This window comes from Lactuca saligna, chromosome 7, assembly GCF_052625555.1.
Source record: "Lactuca saligna cultivar CGN05327 chromosome 7, ASM5262555v1, whole genome shotgun sequence".
Lineage (NCBI taxonomy): Eukaryota > Viridiplantae > Streptophyta > Magnoliopsida > Asterales > Asteraceae > Lactuca > Lactuca saligna.
Genome location: NC_136423.1, coordinates 6,929,986 through 6,954,915, shown reverse-complemented (window position 1 = coordinate 6,954,915; position 24,930 = coordinate 6,929,986). Strand labels below are relative to the sequence as shown.

The window sequence follows — 24,930 nt, the reverse complement described above, 5'->3', positions numbered from 1 at the left end:
AGATCGGTTAAGTCGACGAGAACAGAATGAGGCAACAAATATTTGGATATATCGATCGGTGATCAAGTTTTGATGAAGCTTTTATCGTTTTTTGTTGAACTTTAACTAGATTCAGTTATTGCATATGAATAAATTTTAAGTGGATAGAAGCATTTGGTTTATTCATGTGGATCGGAATATATAAAATAAGGTTGTTTTTTTTTTTTGCCAAAGATTAAAAGATAGATCATTTAAAAATAATAAGGTAGGTCCTTATTTTTTTACATATATTTCTTGTATTATTATTATTATTTAAAAAAAAAAAAAGTAGATCTTAGGAACTACCTTCCATGAATTGAGATACGTACATGCTTTTTTATGGAGACATGATTGTCGATATCTAATTTCTTCAATATCTTTTTAATGGGATTTCTACGATGTGTTGTTATTGTTGCTATTGCTTGTGTTCGACTCAAAAACATGCAACATGACAATGGTAGTGGGTTTGTACTCATAGATTTTGGTTTGTTCTTTGATTCAAACTAGGTGTGAGACCCATGTATTACATGAATTTAATTAAAAAAATAAATATGAAATTTTAATAATTTGAATAGTTTGAATTTATAAGAAAAATAAGAAAAATTTTGAACTATTAAAATTAATGAAACTTTAATGTATTGAATACATTACATATATAAACTATTTCTAATAAATACTTACATATATATTACCTTACATATTAAATGTGGATTTTTAATTTAATAAAATGAAAAATACAATAAAATGACAAGTGGAAAATAGAAAATTTAAAAATTCTAGAAAATGTCATGTATCCAAATGAATAAGAAGGGGACATGTGACAAAAAAAACCCTACATTTATTATGGTAGATACTTTTGGAGTTTCTTTGTGAGCTAATGGCTTAATTTGTGAGTTCAAAATCCAACAAAGACCATGGGACTTTCATGTTTAAGGTTTTTTTTAGGATTTGAAGCCACAACAATGTTCTTAGAAACCATACACCTTAACCATTTCATTTTGCTACAATTTATTTTGTTTATATTTGTAAGAAATATTTATGTTAACCAATTTCAAGATTATTTCATCCTTGCGAAAAATATATTAACCTTGCAAAAATAATAAAAATTCGCAATTTTAATGTTCGAAAAAGTCATTCAAGGTCACTGCCAGTTAGGTGGTTATTTTATGATAAACATTGAAAATATGCGTTATCTTGATATATTTGTCTTTCAAACATAATCATTTTAGCAAATAGCTATTGCTATATCCCTTTGTACCTTACTTTTGTGATTGGTTTAACAACCATTTGATCATTCTTATCCTTCTAACTTTCAAGTACTATCACACAATTTTCTACTAAAAGTTATCTTGCATCAAGATCAAAATTTATGTTTATTTCACCCCTTTATTTCGAACAAGATAAAAGATCAAAACTTTATGTGTTCTCATATTATATTAAATAACACAAACAGAACAAAACGTGTAAACCAATAAAACATCCTTCTTTTGAGATATATTCGACATGTACAAATTTCAAAATCATGATGCTTACTTCAGTTGATGATGAGAGTGTATTAAAAAGGTATAAGCTTCCTATATGGCCATGACTCTATCCTCTCAAAATACTTGACAGGGACAACACCCTCAAAACCTTCTGTTAAGATCACCTTGTTGTCCGATATGTAAAGCTTCATCCCCCCTGAAAAAATCCCACCCAAATACTTTCTATCAATGAGAGGGCAAATACGTAATTTTATCTTGACTTGAAAAAGTGAGTACCTTTGATGGCTTTCCTAATATCAAGGTAGATCAAGATGTTGACATCCCTCCTCGTCCCTGCAAAAATGATTTTTTCAAATTTTATCACCAACATTTATATTTTCCCGTTCAAAAAAATATATGCAAAAACGGAGAAATTTACCACTAATTACTTCATTATCGGTTGGTAATCCAAAAGAGAAATGTACATGTAACCTTTTCATGCGTTTAAGACCACTTTCCAAGATTGAATTTAACTTCTCTTTGTAGGTTCCATGTATACAAACTGGACAATAATAACACACACATACACACACACAAAAAAAAAACGATGAACAAAGGAAGAAAAAGAGACTAAATTGTAAAATGTGTGATAAGTAGAATGTGATTACCAGGATATTCTTCAGGTGAGAGGATGGGTTTAAGTAAACTTTTAGTTTCAACCAACTGCCAATCGGATAGTATAACTTTTATGAGAGAACGCAAGAAATAGCAACATGCTTTCATTTAATTGTATATTATAGCTAGCATCATGCTTCCATTTCTTTCTATTACACCATTGTACTTTCAAAATAAAAAAATATATTATTATATTTTTAAAAATTTACCTAATTATACTAGTAAAAATGTTTTATATTTAATATTTGTATGATATTGCTATAATCGGGTAGGTTTTTTTTCAAATTGCAATGTTGTAATAAGAAGAAATGAAATAATAATAAAAAATCAATGATAGTACGTTGCTACTTTTTGCATCATAATGAACTGATGGAAGTATGCATTACCATGAGTGTATGACCTTGGTTTGCACGAACCAAAAGCTCCCCATTTTCTTCAAGCAAGCTAAACCGCTGCTTGTTATCCAATCTGACAGCCTAACGTATATTAATTACAACCAGATGAAAATCAAAAGAAGAATTAGAACACATGACAAACAAAAAAAAAAAAAAACTGACAAGTGTGGTAGAGCCCACAAATAAATATAAAATAAATAAGACCAAAACATTTACAATAATTAATGTCAATAGTTCTCCTAGTAAGAATCCTTTCACCATCCCCACAAATAAAAACGTACACTTACAAAACATGAACATGGAAAAAATATAATATCATCAAAAGTATGAGAAGTTACTGGAACATTGGAAAGATAAAAACAGTGAGTAGAGAGATGGGAGTTACCTCCTTAATATCATCAAAAGTATGAGAAGTTATTGGAACATTAGCGGCTGTCTTCATGTTAAGTCTCAATAGATCTTGAACCTTGACATACCCATCACTCCTCATCTTTAAGTTCAGGTCAGAAGCCATATGTCGCAGGATACGGGTTCTGATTTGTATAACCAATTAATTCCAAATCGAATGAACTAATTTTTAAATCAGAATGTCAAAGAAATACAAAAAATGAAGCTGACATTAAGAAAATCGATTACTTACAAGAGCCTTCCAAGAGCATCAATCCTATCTTCCCCATCACCACCACCAGTGTCGTTGTTAATGGAACCCATGATCGATGGAGGTTAGTTCTGGAAACTTGATGAGTAGAGAGTTGGAAGGGTAATGTCAATGCAAGTGTGTGATCGAAATGGAAGTGAAGAAGAAGTAAGAAAGCAGGATTCCTAAAGTAAGCAGTGCTGCCTGCTGGTGTCGTCAACGCTGTCGTTTGACTAGACTCCGTCAACGGGTGTTGACACCGACATAACAACAAGATTCCACGCGGGGGAGGGGATCGATTCCAGTTCCATATGCAAATTAAACTTGATTTATTCCCATCTACACGAACATGGACCCAAGGGAGCTGCTAATTTGCTATATTACTAGGCTACTATCAACCAACGAAACGGTTCTTGAAATTGTATCAAGATTCGCGCATGTCAATTGTGTTAACCAATCCTTAAATTTACTAAACTTTTCATTTATACCCTTCTGATTTACTATATTTAACTTTTACTCTACATAGTAATAGTATAACTTTTGATTATTTTATTATAAATCCTTATCCATATTAACTTTATTTTATATTATAAATCCATATCCATATTAACTTTATTTTAAATTATATACCATCAAAATATAAAACTATATTATTTCTGAGGTCAATTGATTTAATTCAAATTTATTAAATGTTAGTAGTATTTTTTAACAAAGTAAGACGAGGTTATATTTGCATCGATTGTGGGATTATTTGAGTATACTTAAAATTGACTATTTTAAATATTAATTGAAAAAATTATGTTAGTACCGTTTCCAACCCGCATCCTATTTGTTGACACAATGCTTCGTTATTATTAAATTTTGTTGAATTTTCTTTTATAGCAGTAGTTATTAGATTATTAGTAATAGTAGTTAATAATAATAGTAACATTATTATTATTAGTAGTAGTAGTAATAACATTCAAATAAATAATACTAATAAAATCTAATTTTACTTTTATTGATTTTTATACAAATGAACCCTCTAAATATTACAATTATTATATAACATGATGAAATGGTGGCATTCAATATATACATGTTTTCTCAATCATCATTACATTACATTGTGATAGTAAATCAACATTCATATAATGACAACTGTGAACCTGGGTGATAACTATAATTGTGTGATTTAGGATGTCTTGCGGACCAAGGCCATTGTAGATTTGTAGATCCATTTTTTGTTTAGATGAACGATTACACCCTATTTTTTTAGCAATGAAAAAACTATTGTCCAGCATTGTAAGCCAATATTCAAATGTCGCAAAACTTGCTCCAAAGAAATTCAGCGAGTGGCTTATGTTATTTAAAAAGTCATCTTCAATCATTGCATGCTCTTCAGAACACCTAATTAATACCTTGTATGTAAATCCAACCAAATATGATGTCGATACTCTTCACTATGACCAAGAGAAAAACTATTGCTTGTAGTCCAAAATTTCCAGATTTCAATCACATGGTTCAAAATCTATCTAAGTTGGCATGTTGTGAATCTAAGTAGTTTTTTAACTATACATTTTGACTTGCAACTCTATTATTAATGTGACTGTAAAAATATATATTTTTGTTAATCCAAAAGGATACAAACAATTCCATGTATTTATCCAACCAAACAGGATTGCGATAATCAAGAACACCTCAAAAATGAAATAAATAAATGGTTAGCATCCAGCCATGCTCGATTGAGATAATTGAGAACACTTGATTGAAATAATACCCGAATAATTTGTCATTATTGTTTTGAGGTATGCATAAATTTTCAAATATGATGGCTACAATAATGAATCAACTAAATTATTCCACACATTCTGAAACGATTCCCACTATATTGTAAGCTTTATATATTGTCTACAGTGCTTCAATATACTTGGAGATATATTTCATATCGAATAACAAGAAGATTGACAAAGATTGACGGGAATATATGTTCACTTGCATGGGCGATCATAAATTCACATGATTACTTTTTTTAATCCATAAACCCGAAAACTATGAGAAATATTGTGTTTATTGAAATGATACCGACAATTCAATAACGCATAGCCCCTAAATAGTTCGCTACTGTATGACCACATTCTCAATAACTCATAGCCCACTTAATAGTTTATACCCACTACGCACCAACTTAAAATTGCATAAAACACTTAAAAAATAACAAAAGGGCAAAAATTAAAAGCACATACGAAAAATCAAATCATAAATCACTATCTAAATTATTCATCTATTAAACATAAAACAAGAAAATAAAAAGCGATCAGACATCAAAAAAAGATAAATAAAATAAACTGATTTATAAATAAAAAAACAACGGAGTTTTTGAACGTTGATGGGAAGAATGGGCGCATTTAGTAACAAAAAAAAAGTATTCATTTGATTAATTAGAAAAGATTCAAAATTGATCTTATTGGTAAAATAATATTAAAAATAAAAAATATAAATTTAAGTAATTAGAAAAAACACTCAAATTTGTGATTTTATTGGAGGGACCCCCGACCTCCTTCCTATTCTAATAATGTTAGGTAGGTCCGTCCAAAGTTTGATTTTATTCAATACGACGAAGTAGTCATGAGATTTAGAATCGGAAAATCGGACCAGAATCGGAATCGGATCGGAACATGTAGAACCGCTCCGGGTCCCGGGTTTAAAAAATGGTTTTATCCGGGTTCCGAATAATCCGTGTTTTGGGTCCTTTGGGTCCAGGTAAACCGGATTTAAGAACCGGAACCGGTTTCTATGAAAAGTTTTAAACAATCATATCTCATTCGTTTAAAGTTGGATTAACATGATGTTTTTCAGAGTGTAGTTTATAGTTTGTACATGATTTTAGACTATAATTTTGTCATTTTTGAGTTCATAGTCATTGACTTACAGTCCTTCAAAGTCGGAATATCAAAGCCAAACATTTTATGTTTTTCAGATTTTTTTTTGTATTATGTGAATGTTTTAAAATATGCATATCTAATTCGTTTGATGTCGGAATAACATGTGGTTTTCTCCAAAGTGTAGCATAGAGTTTATACATGATTTTAGACTATAATTTTGTCATTTTAATTTCATATTCATTGATTTACATTCCCCAAAGTTAGGATACCAAAGCTGTGAGTTTTCTGTTTTGTAGCTTTATTCTTATATTTTGTGAAATTTTAAAAACGCATATATCGAATTTGTTTGAAGTCGGATTAACATGAGGTTTTTTTCAACGTGTATTAGAGTTTGTACATGATTTTAAACTATATTTTTGTCATTTTTGGTTTCACATTCATTGACTTACAGTCCCCTAAAGTCGGGATATCAAAGCTGTGAATTTTCTGTTTTTCAGCTTTATTTTTATATTTTGTAAAGTTTTAAAAATGCATATCTAATTTGTTTGAAGTCGGATTATTATGCTGTTTTTTGCAACATGTAGTTTAAAGTTTGTGCATGATTTTAAATTATAATTTTGTCATTTTTGGTTAAATATTCAATGACTTACAGTCCCCCAATGTTAGGATATCAAAGTTGAAAATTTTCAAAGTTCAACCACTAAGTAATAACCAAAAAAATTCGGATTTGACGGTTTTTCCGGTTCTAAACCCACTTTACCCTGTACCTTACCCGGAACCGGTTCCTATATACTGACCTGGTTTTCAATCCTACAAAATATCGTTAACCGGTTCCCGGGTCCGGGTCTACTGGTTCGGGTTTGGACCCACCCTCATCCCTACGAAGAAACATCTTTACCGAACAAAATCCAAACCACCATACATTTTGATCAAACTAATCTTCATGGGACACTTAACCAAACTATCCTTTTATATGTGGTGTTGTTTCCTTAAAATATTAGATGTATAAATATCAATTATCTAGTTGTAAGATTCGTATATTATATGGTTTAATTATAAAAAATTATATATAAAGGTCTAAATATTTAAAAACTTTGAATTTACAAGAAAATAAGAAAATAATGAATTATTAAAATTGAAATGATTTTTTATCTTTTAAATTTAAATAAATAAACAAAAAATAAATAATGAACTTTAATTTAGAAATTTTGAAATTAGAAGTCAAGTCTATTATTACATTTATTGTAATTATTAAATTAAAATATTATGTGAAATTTAATAAATAAATAAAAAAACTCATAAAATAACATGTGAAAAAAAAATTAATTCAAAATAACTACAAAATTACAATTTATATTATATGTAACAAAAAAAACTATTCATTTACTTAATAATTATACATATAGTTGGAACCCTAAAGTTTTGAATATTCACAATATTGAACCTTAAAGACTTATGAAATGGCCCATTGGACCAACATGTGATTATCTAAATGAATTTGATGTAAGGATGACAAAAATACACAAACCTATCTTTTTGAGACAAGTTTTTATCTTTTTGAGACGAGTTTTGAATAGATAAATGGTAAGGGTTTTTCTAAACAAAATTTACGCCTTAGAATGATTATGGCATTATAGTTATACTCTCATGATTACCTGACCTCGGAACCATTTATTTTTCAAAATATTTATACTTTTACTATTGACATATATGATCTGAAATAAATATTTATACTTTTACTATTGACATATATGATCTGAAAATTATATCGTGAGACTATATGTTTTATTATAAATATAAGGTTTGTTGTGTTATTACTACTTACATCCTAACCCATAACATTAACTTAAGATACCTATTAATCAAAAGTTGATTTTAGAAATTGAAATTATTAAACTTTACAGAGTGATATGGTTGTAAACTTATATGTACGTAACATTTGTTAAAATTGTTAAAACTCATATTTTGGACTAGATTATGATTAAGTTTTAGATAATGAAAATTCCAAAGGTTAACTGTTTAAACCATCAAGATCATAAATTTGGGTACTTTACCTAACCTATGAACTGAATAGTTTTAATTAACCAGGTACCCGACTTTTGTAATTGGTTTAACAATTTGCCACACATTTTGTAGTAAATTTTATCTTGTATCAAGATTAGATATTTATATGACAAAATACAGAAAAACAGAAGCTATTATGTATCTACGTATGAAAGAACACATTATATTTTACCTATTGATTTATCCCCATTTCCGGTAAAAGTCTATTTAATGAGTTTCATTTAAGTAGTATGACAATTACATGTAATGTGGGTGGGTTATTCGAAATCATGATGCTAAATTTTAGGGGATGATGAGAGTGTATTAAAAAGGTATAAGCTTCCTATCTGGCCATGACTCTATCCTCTCAAAATACTTGACAGGGACAACACCCTCAAAACCTTCTGTTAAGATCACCTTGTTGTCCGATATGTAAAGCTTCATCCCCCCTGCCAAATACTTTCTCCATCACTATGGGGGCAAATAGGTAATTTTCATCTTGAAAAAGGAAACCTAATTCAATAAGTGAGTAGTGACTAGTACCTTCAATAGCTTTCCTAATATCAAGAAATATCAACACGTTCACATCCCTCCTCATTCCTACAACAATACAAGCAGAAGCAATAACAAATTCTCAACCAAAAGGTTAAACGCAACAACATACTTTCATCAATTAAATTGGTTTATTAATTTATACCATCCTACACTACTTTCATTTCTTTGTTTTGAAAACCTATGCGCTATAATTGGGTAAATGTTTTCAAACTAGTATATATAATGAATGTCCTAATAACAAGTTTTTGTTGTAATAGCAAGAATCGGAAGTATGATGAGAAATTTTTACCACTAATTACTTCACCATCGGTTGGTAATCCAGAAGAGAAATGGACATGTAGCCTTTGCATGCTTTTAAGACCAGTCTCCAATATTGATTTTAAATTCTTTCTGTAGGTTCCATGCACACAAACTGGACATCAAAAAAACATCAACACAAACATTAAGAAAAAAAAAATATATATATATATATATATAAAATGTCATTACCAGGAAATTCTTCAGGTGAGAGGATGGGTTTAAGTAAACTCTCTGTCTCAACCAACTGCCAACCCAACCAACAGAGTAATTATTATTTATTAAAAAGAGGATGCAAGAAATAGCAATATAGTTTCAAAGTAACAAATGTATAATGCTATAATATAGAAATCAATGAAAGTACATTGCCATCTGTTTGCATAAGATAAAACCCTAAAGAATAGATAATTGTTTACATACCGTTACAGTATGACCTTGGTTTGCACGAATCAAAAGCTCCCCATTCTCTTCAACCAAGCTAAACCTCTGTTTATTGTCCCTTCTCACAGCCTAAACCACACATTACAAATTTACAACCAACAACAAAAATTCAAGTTTTTTTCTTTCTTATCGTTAACATAATGTGGAAAATACATATAATTAATTATCTCTTATTACTAAAAGAAGAGCAGAATGAAGATGAAAAAAAAAAAGTGAGGAAAACCTCCTTAATATCATCGATTGTATGAGAAGTTATTGGAACATTGGCAAATGTTTTCATGTTGAGTCTTAATAGATCTTCAACTTTTACATATCCATCACTCCTCATATTTAACTTCAGCTCAGAAGCCATATGTCGCAGGATACGGGTCCTACAAATTTGATGGAAATAAATAATTTTCAATGAGAGCCTACTTTCTGCTATCATTTTGCAAAAAACAACTGTAGCATATAAAGTATTCAACATAGAAAAAAAAAAAAAAAAAACTATCTTTTTAAAACTTAGAAAAGATTCATAATGCTTACAAGAGCCTGCCAAGAGCATCAATTCTATCTTGCCCACCTCCACCTCGGCCCCTTGACCTTCCATGGCTTTCTGTCATTGATGAACCTCTACCTCCACCACCACTGCCGCCAAATTAAAAATTACACATATGGTCATTTAGAGTAAACAATTTTAAATTAATCAACCAAATTTTTATCATCAGGTTCTAAAACTAGGCTTTGCATCAACACAGAATCCGTCTATCTGCATGTCTTGTTATTTGGTTTGTGGTTCATGAAGGTGTACACAAACTTTCAGGAGTTTTGTAGGTTAGTAGCAATAGAATTGTAGTTGTTTCTTTTTCTCATGCATTTTGTTATCAAGATAGGTGAAAGCGAATTATTTCTTAAAATATAACTGAAAAATTCTCGTACTCTGCAATTACAAGTTCATTGAAAAGGAAATCTAACAAGTAACAACTTATGATAATCTTTTCTCCTACTCTAGTGCAATGCTGAAATTAGAATAACTAAGATATACATACAAACTGCAGCTGTAATCTTTTATTTTACAACTAGCTGGTTAATGTTACAGAAGTTGCTTGTTTTGGGGGAGGGTAATTTAAGATGTTGAAATGTCATGGATGTTGATCTGTGTTTTTTTTTAGTCAGAATTCTTATTTCTTCAATCTTCAAATATTGTATCCATAAGAGGCTAATTTCAGCTATGTTTCAGTATATGCCCATACTAATGATCACATTCAGAGTTCCGGCACATCTTATTAAAACCATAAGGAAAAACTGAGTCTGCAATTCAGACATGAATACCTAATTTTATATAACATACTGTGTGCTTAAACAGTAATCTGAACGATAAACAAGAAGACATGTAAAACACCAAATCAATCCATCAAACAATTTGGCGTTGGACGTATAAACCACTGCTATTGCACAAAATCTAAATGTCATCTAATTAATAAAACTAAAAACAACAGGCTTAATTATTTCAAAACATGGCTTTAGAGAGATGTACCTTCTCGAAGAACGAGCAGAGGTGGAGAAAGATGAGCTTCCGTGACTGTTACTGTTAATGGAATCCATGATGGAGGTTAGGGCATGAAACTTGATGACTAGAGAGTAGGAAGAAGAAGAAGAAGAAGAAAAACAGAAGTGGCGCAGGATTCCTAACGTATTGCTGGCAAGGGTTGCGATCATTGGTGGTCAGCGGTGGCGTTTTGCCCAGACTCCCGTCACGCGTGCGGATATTTCACGCTCTTTTTATTATAATGGCATCCATTCTGGACCCTGAAGAATTAAATATTTACAAAATATAATTTTAGAACCCATGCATTGCATCGAAAGAAAAGTCTTGTAACTTGACGAGGAAAAGATAAAAACAAACATAAAAGTCTTTGAAGCATAAACACAAAGTAGAATCCCTGTGAATTTTATTAACGTGAAGCCCTAATTCTTTTATTCAGATTTTTTCCTTTACAACAGATCTCCCAAAAGTAGAATCCCAGCGAATTATCAATCCCAAAAATTTGAGCCCTATGTCTACTACGAGACAACTCATATCGCAACATCTTGAAGCTCTAAGATTTATAAACCGAGCGTAAAGTATTCAATTAAAGGAGAAACAATAATTACAGAGTGTTTGGCAAAGCTTATTTAAAAAGGCTTTTAACTTTTTGACTTGTAACTTATAGCCACTTCAAAACAGAGTTTTTAAATAGAAACGTTATAAGTTGACAAGTGATTTTTAGTGTTCAGCAAAAAAAAAAAAAAAAAAAAAAAAAAAAAAAAAAAAACAGCTTATATGTGCAAAATTACCATAAAGACTTTCGGCTTAAGCTTATTTTTTGATATTTCACAATCATCAAGATTAACATTATTGGTGTCCATAACCTAAATTGCATTCACGGTATCATTTAAGCTTTACAATTGAAACACAAACACATGCACATTCAAGGTATCATATAAGCTTCACAATTAAAGCACAAACACTACACGTTCAAAGACATTTCATTCAAAATCAGATTTCACTTACAAAGGTAAACTACACATTAAAATCAGGTATGAATTCACATTTCAAGGTAAACTACGCCCTTGAATAAATAAAATCGACAGCAGCACAATTCCAAATCCATAGGACAGATGGAAAAATCGACAGCATGGAAAATTCAGAGAACCAAAAAAACAAAAGAGAAGAAGAAGAAGATTGACAGAAACGCATGAAACGCAGACAGAGAAAGAAAAAAAAAAAAAAAAACGACATTAGCAGAAACGCATGAAAGCAGGCAGAGAAAACGAAAAACGAACCTTTATTGTGGGTTCGAAGGAACAGCACCTTATCGATTTTTGCTTCAGGAGTCCACAACAGAAGCAGCGATGGCCGATGGAGGCGAATGTGGATGTATAAGGATATTAGGCACTGTTTTGAAAACCGGACCGGACAGGAATCCAGTTTTATTAGCCTAAAAAACCGTCAGTTTATGAACCGGAAAAAACCGTCGGTTTAGTCAAAAACCGGTCAGAACCGACTTAATTGAACCAGCCAAAACCGGATTTCACAAAATATAAAAATTAAAAAGACTATTGGGTCCATTAAATAGAAACAAGCCCATTTTAGTAACATGGCCCACTGTCTTTGAGTTGGACGCCAATACTACTAACAAATGCTTGGAGTGGGAGAAGTTTATATAATGAAGGCAAACCTCCATACTTCTTTTACATTTCATCGATGTGGGCTTGTTTCCATTCTTCTTTGTATCTTATTACTTATTATTTATATAGCTGTTCTTTTTTTTTTTTATCAATTCATTTTAAAGATGAAACCTGCCATATTTCCTTTCAACTTTTAACTCTTAAAAGATTTCTTTTCATATGGACAAATGGTAATAAAAAACCATTTGATATTGTGGTAAACTGGTGAAAACAAACCAGAAGAGAGCCACTCATAAACAATGGAGTTAGCAAAATGCATCAATATATGAAGTAATAGATGAAAAAAAATGCATGAACAGATGAAGTAACAGATGAAAGACCCAAAGTTCATCAATACTCAAGAACTAAAATCTTTGTACCTGAGGTTGTTTACCAGGTCCTAGAAGTGCAAGTTACATCAATTTCATCTCCTTCTTCACCAAATTTGTTATGCTAGCTAACAGGGAACAAAATGAAACAAACTACAACCAACATCAGTATAAATAAATGCAGATGACATAAATAAAGAGTTCAGTGGTCTAATTTGAAAAAAAAAAAAAAAAAAAAAAACTTTTTAATTTAAAAAAAAAATTTAGTTTTAATTCAATTAAAGAACAAACTAAAGGACCAAATAAAGCAGAAATGGAGCAACAAAATTCAAAAGTAATACATTATTTGACCAATAACATTATAGTACATAAAAATTAAAAATAAAAATATCAAATAAAATCAGCCAAAAAAGTCAAAATCTCATAAAAATGCAAGAGTTATCATAAAACAGATTGATAAAAGAATGATAATTATATATGATTTTAGTTGAAGAGTTATCATAACACAGATTGATAACTCTAATGATAAAAAAGTCACAATCTCTAAAACAGATTTATAATAACACAGATTGATAAAAAAAAAAAAGTCACAACCTCTTAAAGAGTTATGCGTTGAAATCATGAGAAACAGCAATTAACTAATAATAGCCCATGGATCTTGATAAAACAATGATAACCAATATGATTTCTTAACCAAGTAAGATTCATAAAATCGAAACTTGAATAAAAAAAACATACTTGGATTTGAGAGGCAGATGGAGAGGAAAAGAACGTGAGCTGGTTTGATTACAATACCTGCAATAATCGACATTTTCAAAATATATTGTGAATCAAAACCTCATGACAATCAACCAGTCAAGGACAACAATTCTAATCAGTCCAAGTAATTACAAGAATACGCTAGGAAGAAATACTAACCTTGAGATGATTTCAATCGATAATAGCTTAAAAAAATGGACAAGATTGTTACAAGGGAACCCCGTCTTACCGATTACAGACAACTACAATACACACAACAAGAAATACTATCAGGTGAACGATTGAGCCGAATGATAAAAAAAGATATTACATAACATATGAATCTTACCGATTGGTGGTTGTTGAGGCGGCAGGCGGTGAAAGTCGTGAAGGGAGGAGACCAAAGATGAAGGTCGTCAAGCGAATCGCCCGATGAGAGAGACAACGATCGAAGGAATCCGGCGGAGCAAGCTTCATCTACATCGGCTGGAAAGTGAAGAACGGAGGATCGAAGCAACGACCGTCAAGAGAATACAACGATGGAATGAATCCGGCGGAGCAAGCTTCATCTTCATCAACTGGAAAGTGAAGAATAGAGGATCGAAGCAGCGGGCATAAAGGTAGGAGGCGGGAGTGGGTGCGATACAATGAAAGAGAAGGGGGAAAGTGAAAATGAGATACCAACACCTTACCGAAAGGCCAGGGATGCCATTACTATGTATTTTTGGTCAATTATGTATTTTATACATGTTTAAAAAAAATTAAAAAAATGCTCGGAAGACGATTCGAACTCAAATCTAAAGCACACTCGACCAAACAATTTACCACGAATGCCACATCTAAGGATGATGTGCCTTCAATTAATTTTAAACACTTTCTTATTATTATTATTATTATTATTATTATTCGAGTATAAAAACCTTTTTTTGGATCATTTTTTACATATTATTATTATTATTATTTCCATATTATTATTATTGTTACTCTCATTATTATTATTTTTCATTATTCGAGTATTATTTTTTTTTTTTGATAATTTTCTTACACATTTAAGACACGACCAATTAACAATCATACTAATAGTGCTAATAATAATAATACTAATAAATATCATAATAATATATGATAACTGTAACGAATGTGTTCAACACACAAACAAACGATTAAACGAAAAAATACATTTAACACATCAATAAGATGATGATGATGATGATGGTGATGTTGATGGTGATGATGATGGTGATGTTGATGTTGATGCTGATGATGATGTTGATGGAGATGGTGATATTGACGGTGACGGTGAGGGTGATGGTGATGGTGATGGTGATGCCGATGGTGTGATGGTGATGATAATGGTGATGGTGATGGTGATGGTAATGATGGTGATGGTGATGGTGATGGTAACGGTGATGGTGGTGATGGTGATGGTGATGGTGATGGTGATGGTGATGGTGATGGTGATAGTGGTGATGGTGATGTTGATGATGATGGTGGTAGTGGTGATGGTGATGGTAATGGTGATGATGGTGATGGTAATGGTTGTGATGGTGATGGTGATGGTGATGGTGATGGTGATGATGGTGATGGTAATGGTGGAGATGGTGACGGTGATGGAGATGATGGTAGTGGTGATATTGATGGTGATGGTGATGGTTGATGTGATGGTGATGGAGATGGTAATTGCGATCGTGATGATAGTAATGGTGATGATGATGGTGATGGTGATGGTGATGGTGATTGTGATGATGATGGCGATGGTGATGGAGATGATGTTTATGATGGTGATGGTGATGATGATGGTGGTGGTGGTGATGATGATGATGATGGTGATGGTGATGGTGATGGTGACGGTGATGTAGATGATGATGATGATGATGATGATGGTGATGGTGATGATGGTGATGGTGATGGTGATTGTGATGATGATAGCGATGGTGATGTTGATGGTGATGGAGATGATGTTTATGATGGTGATGGTGATGATGATGATGGTGGCGGTGGTGATGATGATGATGATGATGGTGATGGTGATGGTGATGTAGATGATGATGATGATGATGGTGATGGTGATTGTGATGATGATGGCGATGGTGATGTTGATGGTGATGGAGATGATGTTTATGATGGTGATGGTGATGATGATGGTGGTGGTGGTGGTGATGATGATGATGGTGATGGTGATGGTGATGGTGATGGTGATGGTGATGGTGATGATGATGATGGTGATGATGATGATGGTGATGGTGATGGTGATGGTGATGGTGATGGTGATGGTGATGATGGTGATGATGGTGATAGTGATGGTGATGGTGATGGTGATGATGATGGTGGTGATGATGATGATGGTGGTGGTGATGATGGTGGTGATGATGATGATGGTGGTGGTGGTGATGGTGGTGGTGGTGATGATGATGATGATGGTGGTGGTGATGGTCGTGGTGATGATGATGGTGGTGGTGCTCATGATGTTGATGATGGTGATGATGATGATGATGATGATGATGGTGATGGTAATGATGATGATGATGGTGATGCTGGTGATGATGATGTTGATGATGATGATGATCATCATCATGTAGGTATTCGTGTTTGTGAGATGTATGTGAACGTATTCATAAAAATTATAGTATTAAACCATTAAACGAGTAATGGATCTCGTATGCGCACACGACTTTATGAACGATATTAATAGTTATAAGTTAGTGAAAATATAGATAATCATGTATAGTAGAGGTGTGAAAAAAACGAAACCAAAAAAACGACGTTTGGGGCCCGAAAAATCGAAAACAAGAAAAAATTTGTAGCTAATTAGCTACGGATTAGCTACGGAATTCTAACAGAAAGCATATTCCGTAGCTAATCCGTAGGTAATTAGCTACGGATTTGCTACAGAATATGTTTTCCGTTAGAATTCTGTAGCTAATCCGTAGCTAATTCCATAGCTAATTAGCTACGGATATTTCTTATTTTCGATTTTTCGGGTACCAAACGTCGTTTTTTTCCGTTTCGTCTTTTTCACACTTCTATTATACATGATTATCTATATTTTCACAAACTTATAGCTATTAATATCATTCATAAAGTCGTGTACACATACGGGATCCATGACTCGCTTAATGGTTTAACACGCTTATGATATACATTCACATATAAATACGCACAAACACGTATACATACACACATACACGTACACATATACCACAACTTTTTCATGTATGTGAATATACATATACAAAAATAAATTCATCACAATTTGGTGAAAAGTATAGTAATTACATTGTTAAAATTGTGAAATGAATACTTGATCTCGAATGTGCACACGACTTTATGAATGATATTAATATCTATAAGTTGGTGAAAGTATAGATAATCATGTATAGTAGAGGTGTAAAAAAAACAAAGCGAAAAAAATGACATTTGGTGCCCGAAAAATAGAAAATAAAAAAAATTCGTAGCTAATCCGTAGCTAATTAACTACGGATTAGCTACATATTTTTCTTATTTTTTATTTTTCGGGCATTAAACCTCGTTTTTTTCTCTTCGTTTTTTTTCCACCTCTATTATACATGATTATCTTTATTTTCAACAACTTATAGTTATTAATAGTGTTCATAAAGTCGTTTGCGCATTCGAGATACTTTACTCATTTAATGGTTTAATATTGTATCTGTAGCTATTCCGTAGCCATTTTGTAGCTAATTAGCTACGGAATAACTACGGGTTAACATCCGTAACTATTCCGTAGCTAATTAGCTACGGAATAACTACGGTCTAGCATCCGTAGTTATTCTGTAGCTATTCCGTAGCTAATTAGCTACGGAATAACTACGGAATAGCATTTGTAGTTATTCCGTAGCTATTCCGTTACTAAATTAGGGCGTCCCATTATGTAGCTAATCCGTAGCCATTCCGTAGCTAATTAGCTACGGAAATTTTCCGTAGCTATTATCCGTAGGAAAAGACCCTTTTTTCTAGTAGTGATATATATATATATATATATATATATATATATATATATATATATATATATATATATATATATATATATATATATATATACTAGCCGTTTACCCGCGCTAAGCGCCGGGCGGCAAAGAGTTTCTTTCGGAAGATAGTTTTAATGCGATGATTAGTTTCCTTTAGACGTGAGCTATTCTTTGCGGCCATTTGGTAGATTATTTTGTGTTGAATAGTTAATTTCAACGGATAGTTTCTTGTTAGGTGCATAATCATACAATATGACTGAAGTTGAGTCTACATTTGGAATTTCATTTAATAGTTCATACTTGATTTTACAATATATAAAAAACAACAATTTGCAATCAAGTAGTCATTTAGATTTATAACATGTCCAATATATAAATTACACAAATCCACAATCATGTTGCTTCATCTGCTATCCGTGCATTAAACATCAAATGAGCATCAAAGATACATATTTGAAGAAATTGTAAAATAATAAGTTGTTGATTGTACCTTTTTAGTCACATAAAACTTCTTTGTACACAACGTTTAATGTGTAGATTCCATCATTATCAAACGTTTTTTCCGGCTTTGCTAATACCTTAGTATTGACACGTGATATTCCTCTGGATAACGTCACATAAAATTGGTCATGTGAGAATACCGATTCTGGAAGATAAACACCTACATTTGGACTAATACATTTGAGCTCTAATAATCGGCAAGAGTGATGCGAAATTAATACAATTTAGGTTTTATAATCTTTACAACACCCATTCTGAATATATTCCTATGTACATGTATTGTTTCGTTTAATTATATTGTTTAAATTGTGCATTTCAAATCAAATTAGATAGTTGGGAGCTTTAGCCGTATTAGGTGACATATAGGAATAGGATTACATATTGGTTAATTGGTTGAAATCCATTACGATGACTTTAGAACTATATTAAATAGTTTGGAACTTTAGCCGGATTAGGTGACATATAGGAATGGAATCATATATCGGCTAATTGGTTGAAATTCATTACGATGACTTTATAATTATATCATACCAAAATAGTGTTTTTCCCTATTGAGTACAATTAAAATATGTGAGACTTACATAACAAATTAGTGGACTCGTTGTTATTAGGTCAGTGTACTGAAATCGGTTATCCACTTTTGGAACCAAACCTAATGCAAAATCGACAATTCTTGAACTGGAACTTACGGGTTCTTATTCTTTACATTTTAAAACTACCACCCTTCTACTTTATATCTATCTCAACTCCAAAATCTATCTTTAAGATATCTATAAAACAAATGCTATTTTTGTGTACTCTTATTATGTGGTGATGATTAATAGGAAAGAGTGAAAATATTAATTTTTTTCTAAATTAAGATGTCAAGTTAACATGAATAATTATAAAATCCGTTATCAAGATAATCCACACAATCATTTATTCTGATTAAAACTTGTACTTTGCAAAATCATACATAAAATAAATAATATGTGACATTTTTTCTTAAAGTTTTGAGATGCTCTACCACATTCACATAGACATTTTAAAGTGAATAGTCAACCATTTTGAGGTTTTGGAAGGAAAAAAGAAAACAACAGTAAACATATCTAAAACACAAAATGTGGCTAATACCTTACATTTTAAGAAACACAAACTTAAATGTTTTAAGCTAATCATCTAATGTCAAAATTAAAGACCATTCGATTAGAAACTCGCATGGGGTGAACCTGAAAACCCATAATACAACAAAAATATAGAACATGTTATCAGTTAAATTAAAAAAGAAAATACAGAGCATGAATACTAACACATATAATTGGAACTTGGCTTCTAATGTACGACTAATAGCTATATCATCAACTTGTATTAAAAATGGTTGAATAACATCCTATATCTGTTGTGCATCTTTGTTATGTCTCGTCTTCTTTAAGACTATGGAAAACCAATTGGCACAAAATTCAATGCTTGTTTCAGGAGTATGTGCTTAGTCTAAATAAAACACCAAATCACCATGTGGACTTTGACTGTCACACACTTGTTAAGAAATAATATGAGCTGTTCCTTGTAGATTTGTTGTTGTTTATCCCTTTGATGAATTGCTCAGACAAACAAACTGTATGCAACCAGAAAAAACATTAGGAATTATTTTTTTTAAGGATTTAATGAACATATGCCACCAAATACTACACACACACACATGCAACTACACTCAATTTAAAATTTATTATAACCTGCAAAAATAGCCCCAAAGGTAGAAAGTGTTTCTTTTTAAAAAGAGATCATCCATATGATAATAAAGAACTACAAAGTTTATTCATTACTCATTAGTGAGTGAAGCAAGTGTGTCACTATTTCCAAAAATCAGCAACAAATGAAAGCATATCAAGACCCACAAATAGAAAGAATACCCAACCACCACTGGAGAGATTCTTGGTTGTCTCGGAACCGTTGGTCTACAAGAAGCCATTTTCATCGCCTAAAAGAACATTCCAAGCTTGGTTTCATCAAAATCGTTTAAGTGCTAAAACAATTGAAACAAATACTTGAAAGTGTACTGTTATTTCTTGCATTTAAGCCAAACCTTAAACTTTCCATTTGCATACAGCCACTTACACCATACACACCAGCCTAAATTCATTTCTTTCTACAATAACTTTAATCTTCAATCCTTGTACTTTAAAATTTATTTATTCTTAGATAGATACACACCATGCCACACCACACATACACACATAGATTTATGATTATGAAAATCAGAACACAACCACACACACATACAAACATAAAATTATGATTTTGAAAATCAAAACAGAATTATGAGTTTGAAAATCAGAACGTATAAGTATAGTATGTGTAAAACCTGCTATATTCGTAATGGCATTTGACAAAGCATGAGCTAATGAAACATCCTTTCAAACACCAGACAAATCCTCTCCTAAAAGCAATTTTTTGGAACTTTTCCTTCACCGTATCTAAATCTGAAACTGCAACTCAATTATCACCCAATTTAATCAATCAATCCAAAAAAAATTGCAGGTTTAGGGCACAACAAAATCATTAAATCATGAAATCAGAATAAAACTCTGTAAAAAGCGGCTATTATCGTATTAGCTAAAAATTTGTTGTCATTGTTTGTGGTGCCTTCATCACCTGCTCCGGGATTCATATTTTGTTCATCCTCAATGAACAGAACCATTTTAAAAATTCAAGTAGTGAGGTTCATACAATAAAGATGAATACAAACAGGTTAACAAATCTTTTACTTTTTCCTGTGTAAATTCGATTAAAAATAAGGATTTGGGAATGATTCTCCAATAAAGAATAGGATTCTGAAGAGACGACAATGGAGATGGCATATTATGAACTCACATTTTCTTGACAAATCATTGGGGATAAATTTAACCTCACGATGGAAAGGGTTAGAGAGAGAGTGGGTTTTTGTGGAAGGAGACGGGCAACGATGATAGATGAGTATACACACAGCTCGAGGTATGGGGTCCAGAAAATTGATCAATCGATTAAAATCAAATTCGTTAGAATATTTAACTCCTGGTTTGAGATAGATTTCTTTTAAACCTTTTGAAACTATTATTCATGAAATAGATTCCCCTTGCTTCTTGATCAATTGCTCGATACACATGTGTTCGTCAGTTGTATACAGATAAATGCAGAGAAGGTCAAAGGCAGCCACAAACAAATACATATAAAATTAGACTTAGAGCTCATAAAAGTGATTTGCTCGTTCTTCCAATGTTTCAACAAAAAAACATAAAAAAAAACCCACAAATCAAGAAATCCAAATGGTTAAACAAAAGATAGGGCCAATAATCATTATGTTCTTACCTACATTTGGGCGGATAAATAGAGAGGGTCGAGAACTGTACTTGAGAAATGATCATAACTTTATGGATCGGAGAGTTCAAGAAACATGTTGAAAAATAGCAATGCACCTCATAGCTCTATGAATCAAATCAGAGTCCATTCACCTCACAGCACGATCGAGTATGCTAGAAAAGAGAAGGAGGCAAAATATTATCCGACACCACTCCCTTCTTTTCTCTTTATACCTAGCATACCTTCAAATCAACTCTAACAGATGATGGTGAACATCAAATAAATAGATGAAAACAAATAAACACACACAAAGACAGTGGAAATGTGAAAAAAGAACGAAGAAACATACATACGGTAATGGTAGAAGCTAGGATTTTGAAGAGATTATGTCGATGGTGGCATTGATGCTGTCGATAAGAAATTCACTTTATGGTTAGGGTTTCCGGTGTGTGATGGTGGCGTTGATGGTGGCAGTAAGATAGAGTTAGGGTTTCTCGTCTCGACATAAGGTAGAAGCGGGTGGCAGATGTCAGTGAAGGAAACGACAACATCAAGAGGTTGGTAGTAACCGAGGCTACATGAGATTGAAGAGAGTAAGGAGGGAAACGGAAGAGATTGGGAGAAATAACGGCTGATGGGAAGATATTAGGGTTTTCCAACATCAGACGGACAAGTTAAGACCGTGATGATAAGCGTGTGTATATTGTAAGCTTAATAGGATTGTACATGGTGTTATAAGAGTTATACCTCTTAATTTTCAAGAAATAAGCAATATGTTTAATAATATATAGTATATATATATATATATATATATATATATATATATATATATATATATATATATATATATATGGTTATTAGGACTGGTCCACGCGGTCGGACCACTTGAACCATCGAACATTTAACACGGCCGGTTCGATATCCAGTCCGGTTTTCAAAACATTGGTATTAGGTTTAGGGTATATTAGTCAATTACTTTAAAATGTTGGAATAAAGTGTTTTTTGATAAGAAAAATCAATGTCCCAAACATTTGTTTTTTACTTATTCCGGTTTGAAACCTGTAATAAATTAAAAAGCTTTTTTTTTTTTTTTTTTTTATTCCAATTGGAAAACTTGAAACTATAAATGGGGTTTACAAAGTTTACCTTAAACGAGGAGGAAACACGTCGAGCAGATCTACGGCTAATGTCTGAGTTGAAGCCAGTGATAGTTCTCAAAATTTTAGGTAAACAATTATGTATTTTTTGAATTGCTTTGGTTAATTAAAACATGAATTTGAACCTTGGAATTGAATTGAAGAGATGAAAGGTGATGTTTAGTGATATTTCGATGAGGATATAGGTTGTTGTGATATTTCGATGAGGATATAGGTTGTTAAAAATTATTTAATTTTGTAATTCTGTAAAAAGTTCAATTGAAGGTTTTGCTTGTGTGTGTTAGAGAGAGGGAGAAGCTTTTTTAGAAGCTATTTAAACTAGTTTTTTTAGAAGCTTTTTTTGATATATTCCAAATACATTCTTTAATTATATGTAAAAAAAAATTATAAATGCCAATTTATATCTTGAAGTTAGTTTATCATCTAGCATCTAGCTTTTCACAGCTAGTATGCCAAACTTAGCATGGGTCTAAAACCATGTATAAAGCATATAGAGTCAAGACACAACCCTTGAAAGTTAAATATAATATCATTGAAAAAAAAAAATGCCATATAAACTGAAATTCATGCTACATAACAAAATAGAAAACACCCACTTGAAATAAGAAACTCCATTCTTCCAACTTTTACAAAAATAAAATAAACCTTCACTTCTCTTCTCTAGGCCACAAGCGTGCTGGCTGTGGTGGACTCGCTGCATAAACAAATAAAGTTGTGTTAGTACATAAATCATATCTGATTATCAATGGATGAAATAGCAACATACTTTCATCCAATTATTTATATTATGGCATTCTACAATTAGGGGTATGGGTTCAAATATAATGTCTAAGAAGAAAATATCAAAGTACGATCCTATAAGTTAAATTCTGTATAGAAAAAAAAAAATGAGTGTGTGATGCTATAATACACAAATAAATGAATATATGTAGATATCAAATGCTACCAATGGCAAAATCTGTTTCATGACAAAGTGACTGTTTGCTAGACTCATAAAAAGCTGGATGTCAAAAATAGGACCAAAATGCATGATGGATTCAATTAAAGTCATAAAAAGGTGGAAGTCAACTACAATGAAAGATGTATAAAAAAAAATGTTTGGACTTACTATTTCCAGACAGGTGGCAGCTTCTTGGTCTTCTTGTAGTAGCGAGCAAGCCTGTGAATCCTGCTCTCCACAAGAATGAGCCTGAATTTGGAATCTTTATCCTTCCTGTTCCTCTCCAAATGCTTCCTGATGGCAACTGCTTTCTTGATGAGGTGATACAAATCCTCAGGGATTTCAGGAGCAAGGCCTAAAAAAATCAAGAAATGAGAATCAACTTTAGTACCAAATAGAAGGATTGTTGAATAGAAGAGATGGAAATGCATACCATGTCCCTTCAGAATGCGCAGAATCTTGCTTCCTGTTACACTGTTCACCTGAGCAATACCATGAGAATCACGAAGAATAACACCAATTTGTGATGGCGTAAGACCCTTCTTGGCAAACTTGCATATGTTGTCCTCAACCTGAATAAATCCAGCTATGTTAGATACTTCAGTAGCTAATAATGACTCTAACCTAAATGAACAAAGACAAATAGTATTTTTTACTCTTTTAGGTTCACCACGGAAACAAGCCTAGCCGAAAAATCACTTCTTGATAAGGATGATTAAAACCATAATAGATATAACAAAGGAATAATAAAGTTTCTTACATCCTGAGATGAAATCTTCAGCCAGCTCGGTGGAGTCCTCTTGTATGGCTTAGCTGATGCGGAGATACCCTTACTGTTTACCAAAATCACAAAACAAAACAAATCAAAAATCGAAATCATCAAAACACATATGCAAATACAGACAGATGAAGGAGAATAGAGGAAGAAAGTACCCTCCACTGTGCATACGACCCATGGCGACAGAGATGGAGAATTGGCCGCTGCTTGCTGACGCTCTTAGGACGGCTGCAAAACCCTAATCCAGAATGGGGAAGAGAAGGCTAGACTTGCTGCAATTTATATTTTTTGTTAATTTGGTATTCAATCTCTTGGAATTTGATTGGATGGACCTTTGTTAATTTTGACACCGGCCCAAATTCTGTAAGAAGAGCATTGGGCTTTTCTCTCGTTACTACTAATACTAATAAAAAGTCTATAGCAGACTTGAGCACAAATACTGATTTTAAACCGGTTTATTAAAAAAAATGATTTTATATACTCGTTTTAGTTTTTTTGGAAATTAAATTCCATTAAAAAAAAAAAGTGGTTTTTTCGGTTAAAAAGCCAATTCAATTCGTTCTTTTAAGAAAAGTCGAACAAAAAAAAACGGTTTCATTTTTTTGTAAA

General features: G+C 32.1%; 3 protein-coding genes and 1 long non-coding RNA gene across 14 annotated transcripts; all 4 read right to left on the bottom strand.

Annotated features, from left to right (window-relative positions):
* Positions 1 to 1,424: 1,424 nt before the first annotated feature.
* On the bottom strand, positions 1,425 to 3,618 carry LOC145006348 (uncharacterized). Its single transcript, XM_078965436.1, has 7 exons — positions 3,192 to 3,618; positions 2,937 to 3,084; positions 2,543 to 2,632; positions 2,150 to 2,204; positions 1,921 to 2,043; positions 1,779 to 1,835; positions 1,425 to 1,698 (listed from the first exon to the last, which is right to left on the bottom strand). Exons 1-7 carry the CDS (start codon positions 3,260 to 3,262, stop codon positions 1,574 to 1,576), a joined length of 669 nt encoding a protein of 222 aa, XP_078821562.1. The 5' UTR covers positions 3,263 to 3,618; the 3' UTR covers positions 1,425 to 1,573.
* A 4,647-nt stretch (positions 3,619 to 8,265) lies between these two features.
* On the bottom strand, positions 8,266 to 14,359 carry LOC145004574 (uncharacterized). Of its 6 annotated transcripts, XM_078963518.1 has the most exons (14): positions 13,994 to 14,357; positions 13,825 to 13,907; positions 13,645 to 13,701; positions 12,958 to 13,034; positions 12,194 to 12,348; positions 11,061 to 11,176; positions 10,905 to 10,955; positions 9,914 to 10,015; positions 9,612 to 9,759; positions 9,368 to 9,457; positions 9,140 to 9,194; positions 8,940 to 9,062; positions 8,639 to 8,695; positions 8,266 to 8,544 (listed from the first exon to the last, which is right to left on the bottom strand). In XM_078963518.1, exons 6-14 carry the CDS (start codon positions 11,084 to 11,086, stop codon positions 8,420 to 8,422), a joined length of 777 nt encoding a protein of 258 aa, XP_078819644.1. In that variant the 5' UTR covers positions 11,087 to 11,176; positions 12,194 to 12,348; positions 12,958 to 13,034; positions 13,645 to 13,701; positions 13,825 to 13,907; positions 13,994 to 14,357; the 3' UTR covers positions 8,266 to 8,419. The 6 variants fall into 6 exon arrangements, with proteins under 6 accessions (XP_078819644.1, XP_078819643.1, XP_078819639.1 ...); XM_078963517.1 differs by having other exon boundaries at positions 8,266 to 8,566; positions 10,905 to 11,176; positions 13,994 to 14,359; XM_078963513.1 differs by having other exon boundaries at positions 10,905 to 11,176; positions 12,958 to 13,059.
* Positions 14,360 to 19,220: 4,861 nt separating this feature from the next.
* On the bottom strand, positions 19,221 to 22,148 carry LOC145006336 (uncharacterized). Of its 6 annotated transcripts, none has more exons than XR_013662866.1 (5): positions 21,796 to 22,147; positions 21,456 to 21,701; positions 20,473 to 20,596; positions 19,844 to 20,088; positions 19,221 to 19,725 (listed from the first exon to the last, which is right to left on the bottom strand). It is a non-coding gene; the product is annotated as an uncharacterized LOC145006336 (long non-coding RNA). The 6 variants fall into 6 exon arrangements; XR_013662870.1 differs by having other exon boundaries at positions 21,800 to 22,147; XR_013662865.1 differs by having other exon boundaries at positions 21,456 to 22,148.
* A 965-nt stretch (positions 22,149 to 23,113) lies between these two features.
* On the bottom strand, positions 23,114 to 24,625 carry LOC145005098 (small ribosomal subunit protein uS15). The gene is made up of 5 exons (XM_078964146.1): positions 24,477 to 24,625; positions 24,304 to 24,376; positions 23,977 to 24,115; positions 23,712 to 23,898; positions 23,114 to 23,297 (listed from the first exon to the last, which is right to left on the bottom strand). The coding sequence occupies exons 1-5, from the start codon at positions 24,497 to 24,499 to the stop codon at positions 23,264 to 23,266; spliced, it is 456 nt and encodes a 151-aa protein (XP_078820272.1). The 5' UTR covers positions 24,500 to 24,625; the 3' UTR covers positions 23,114 to 23,263.
* Between the last annotated feature and the right edge of the window lie 305 nt (positions 24,626 to 24,930).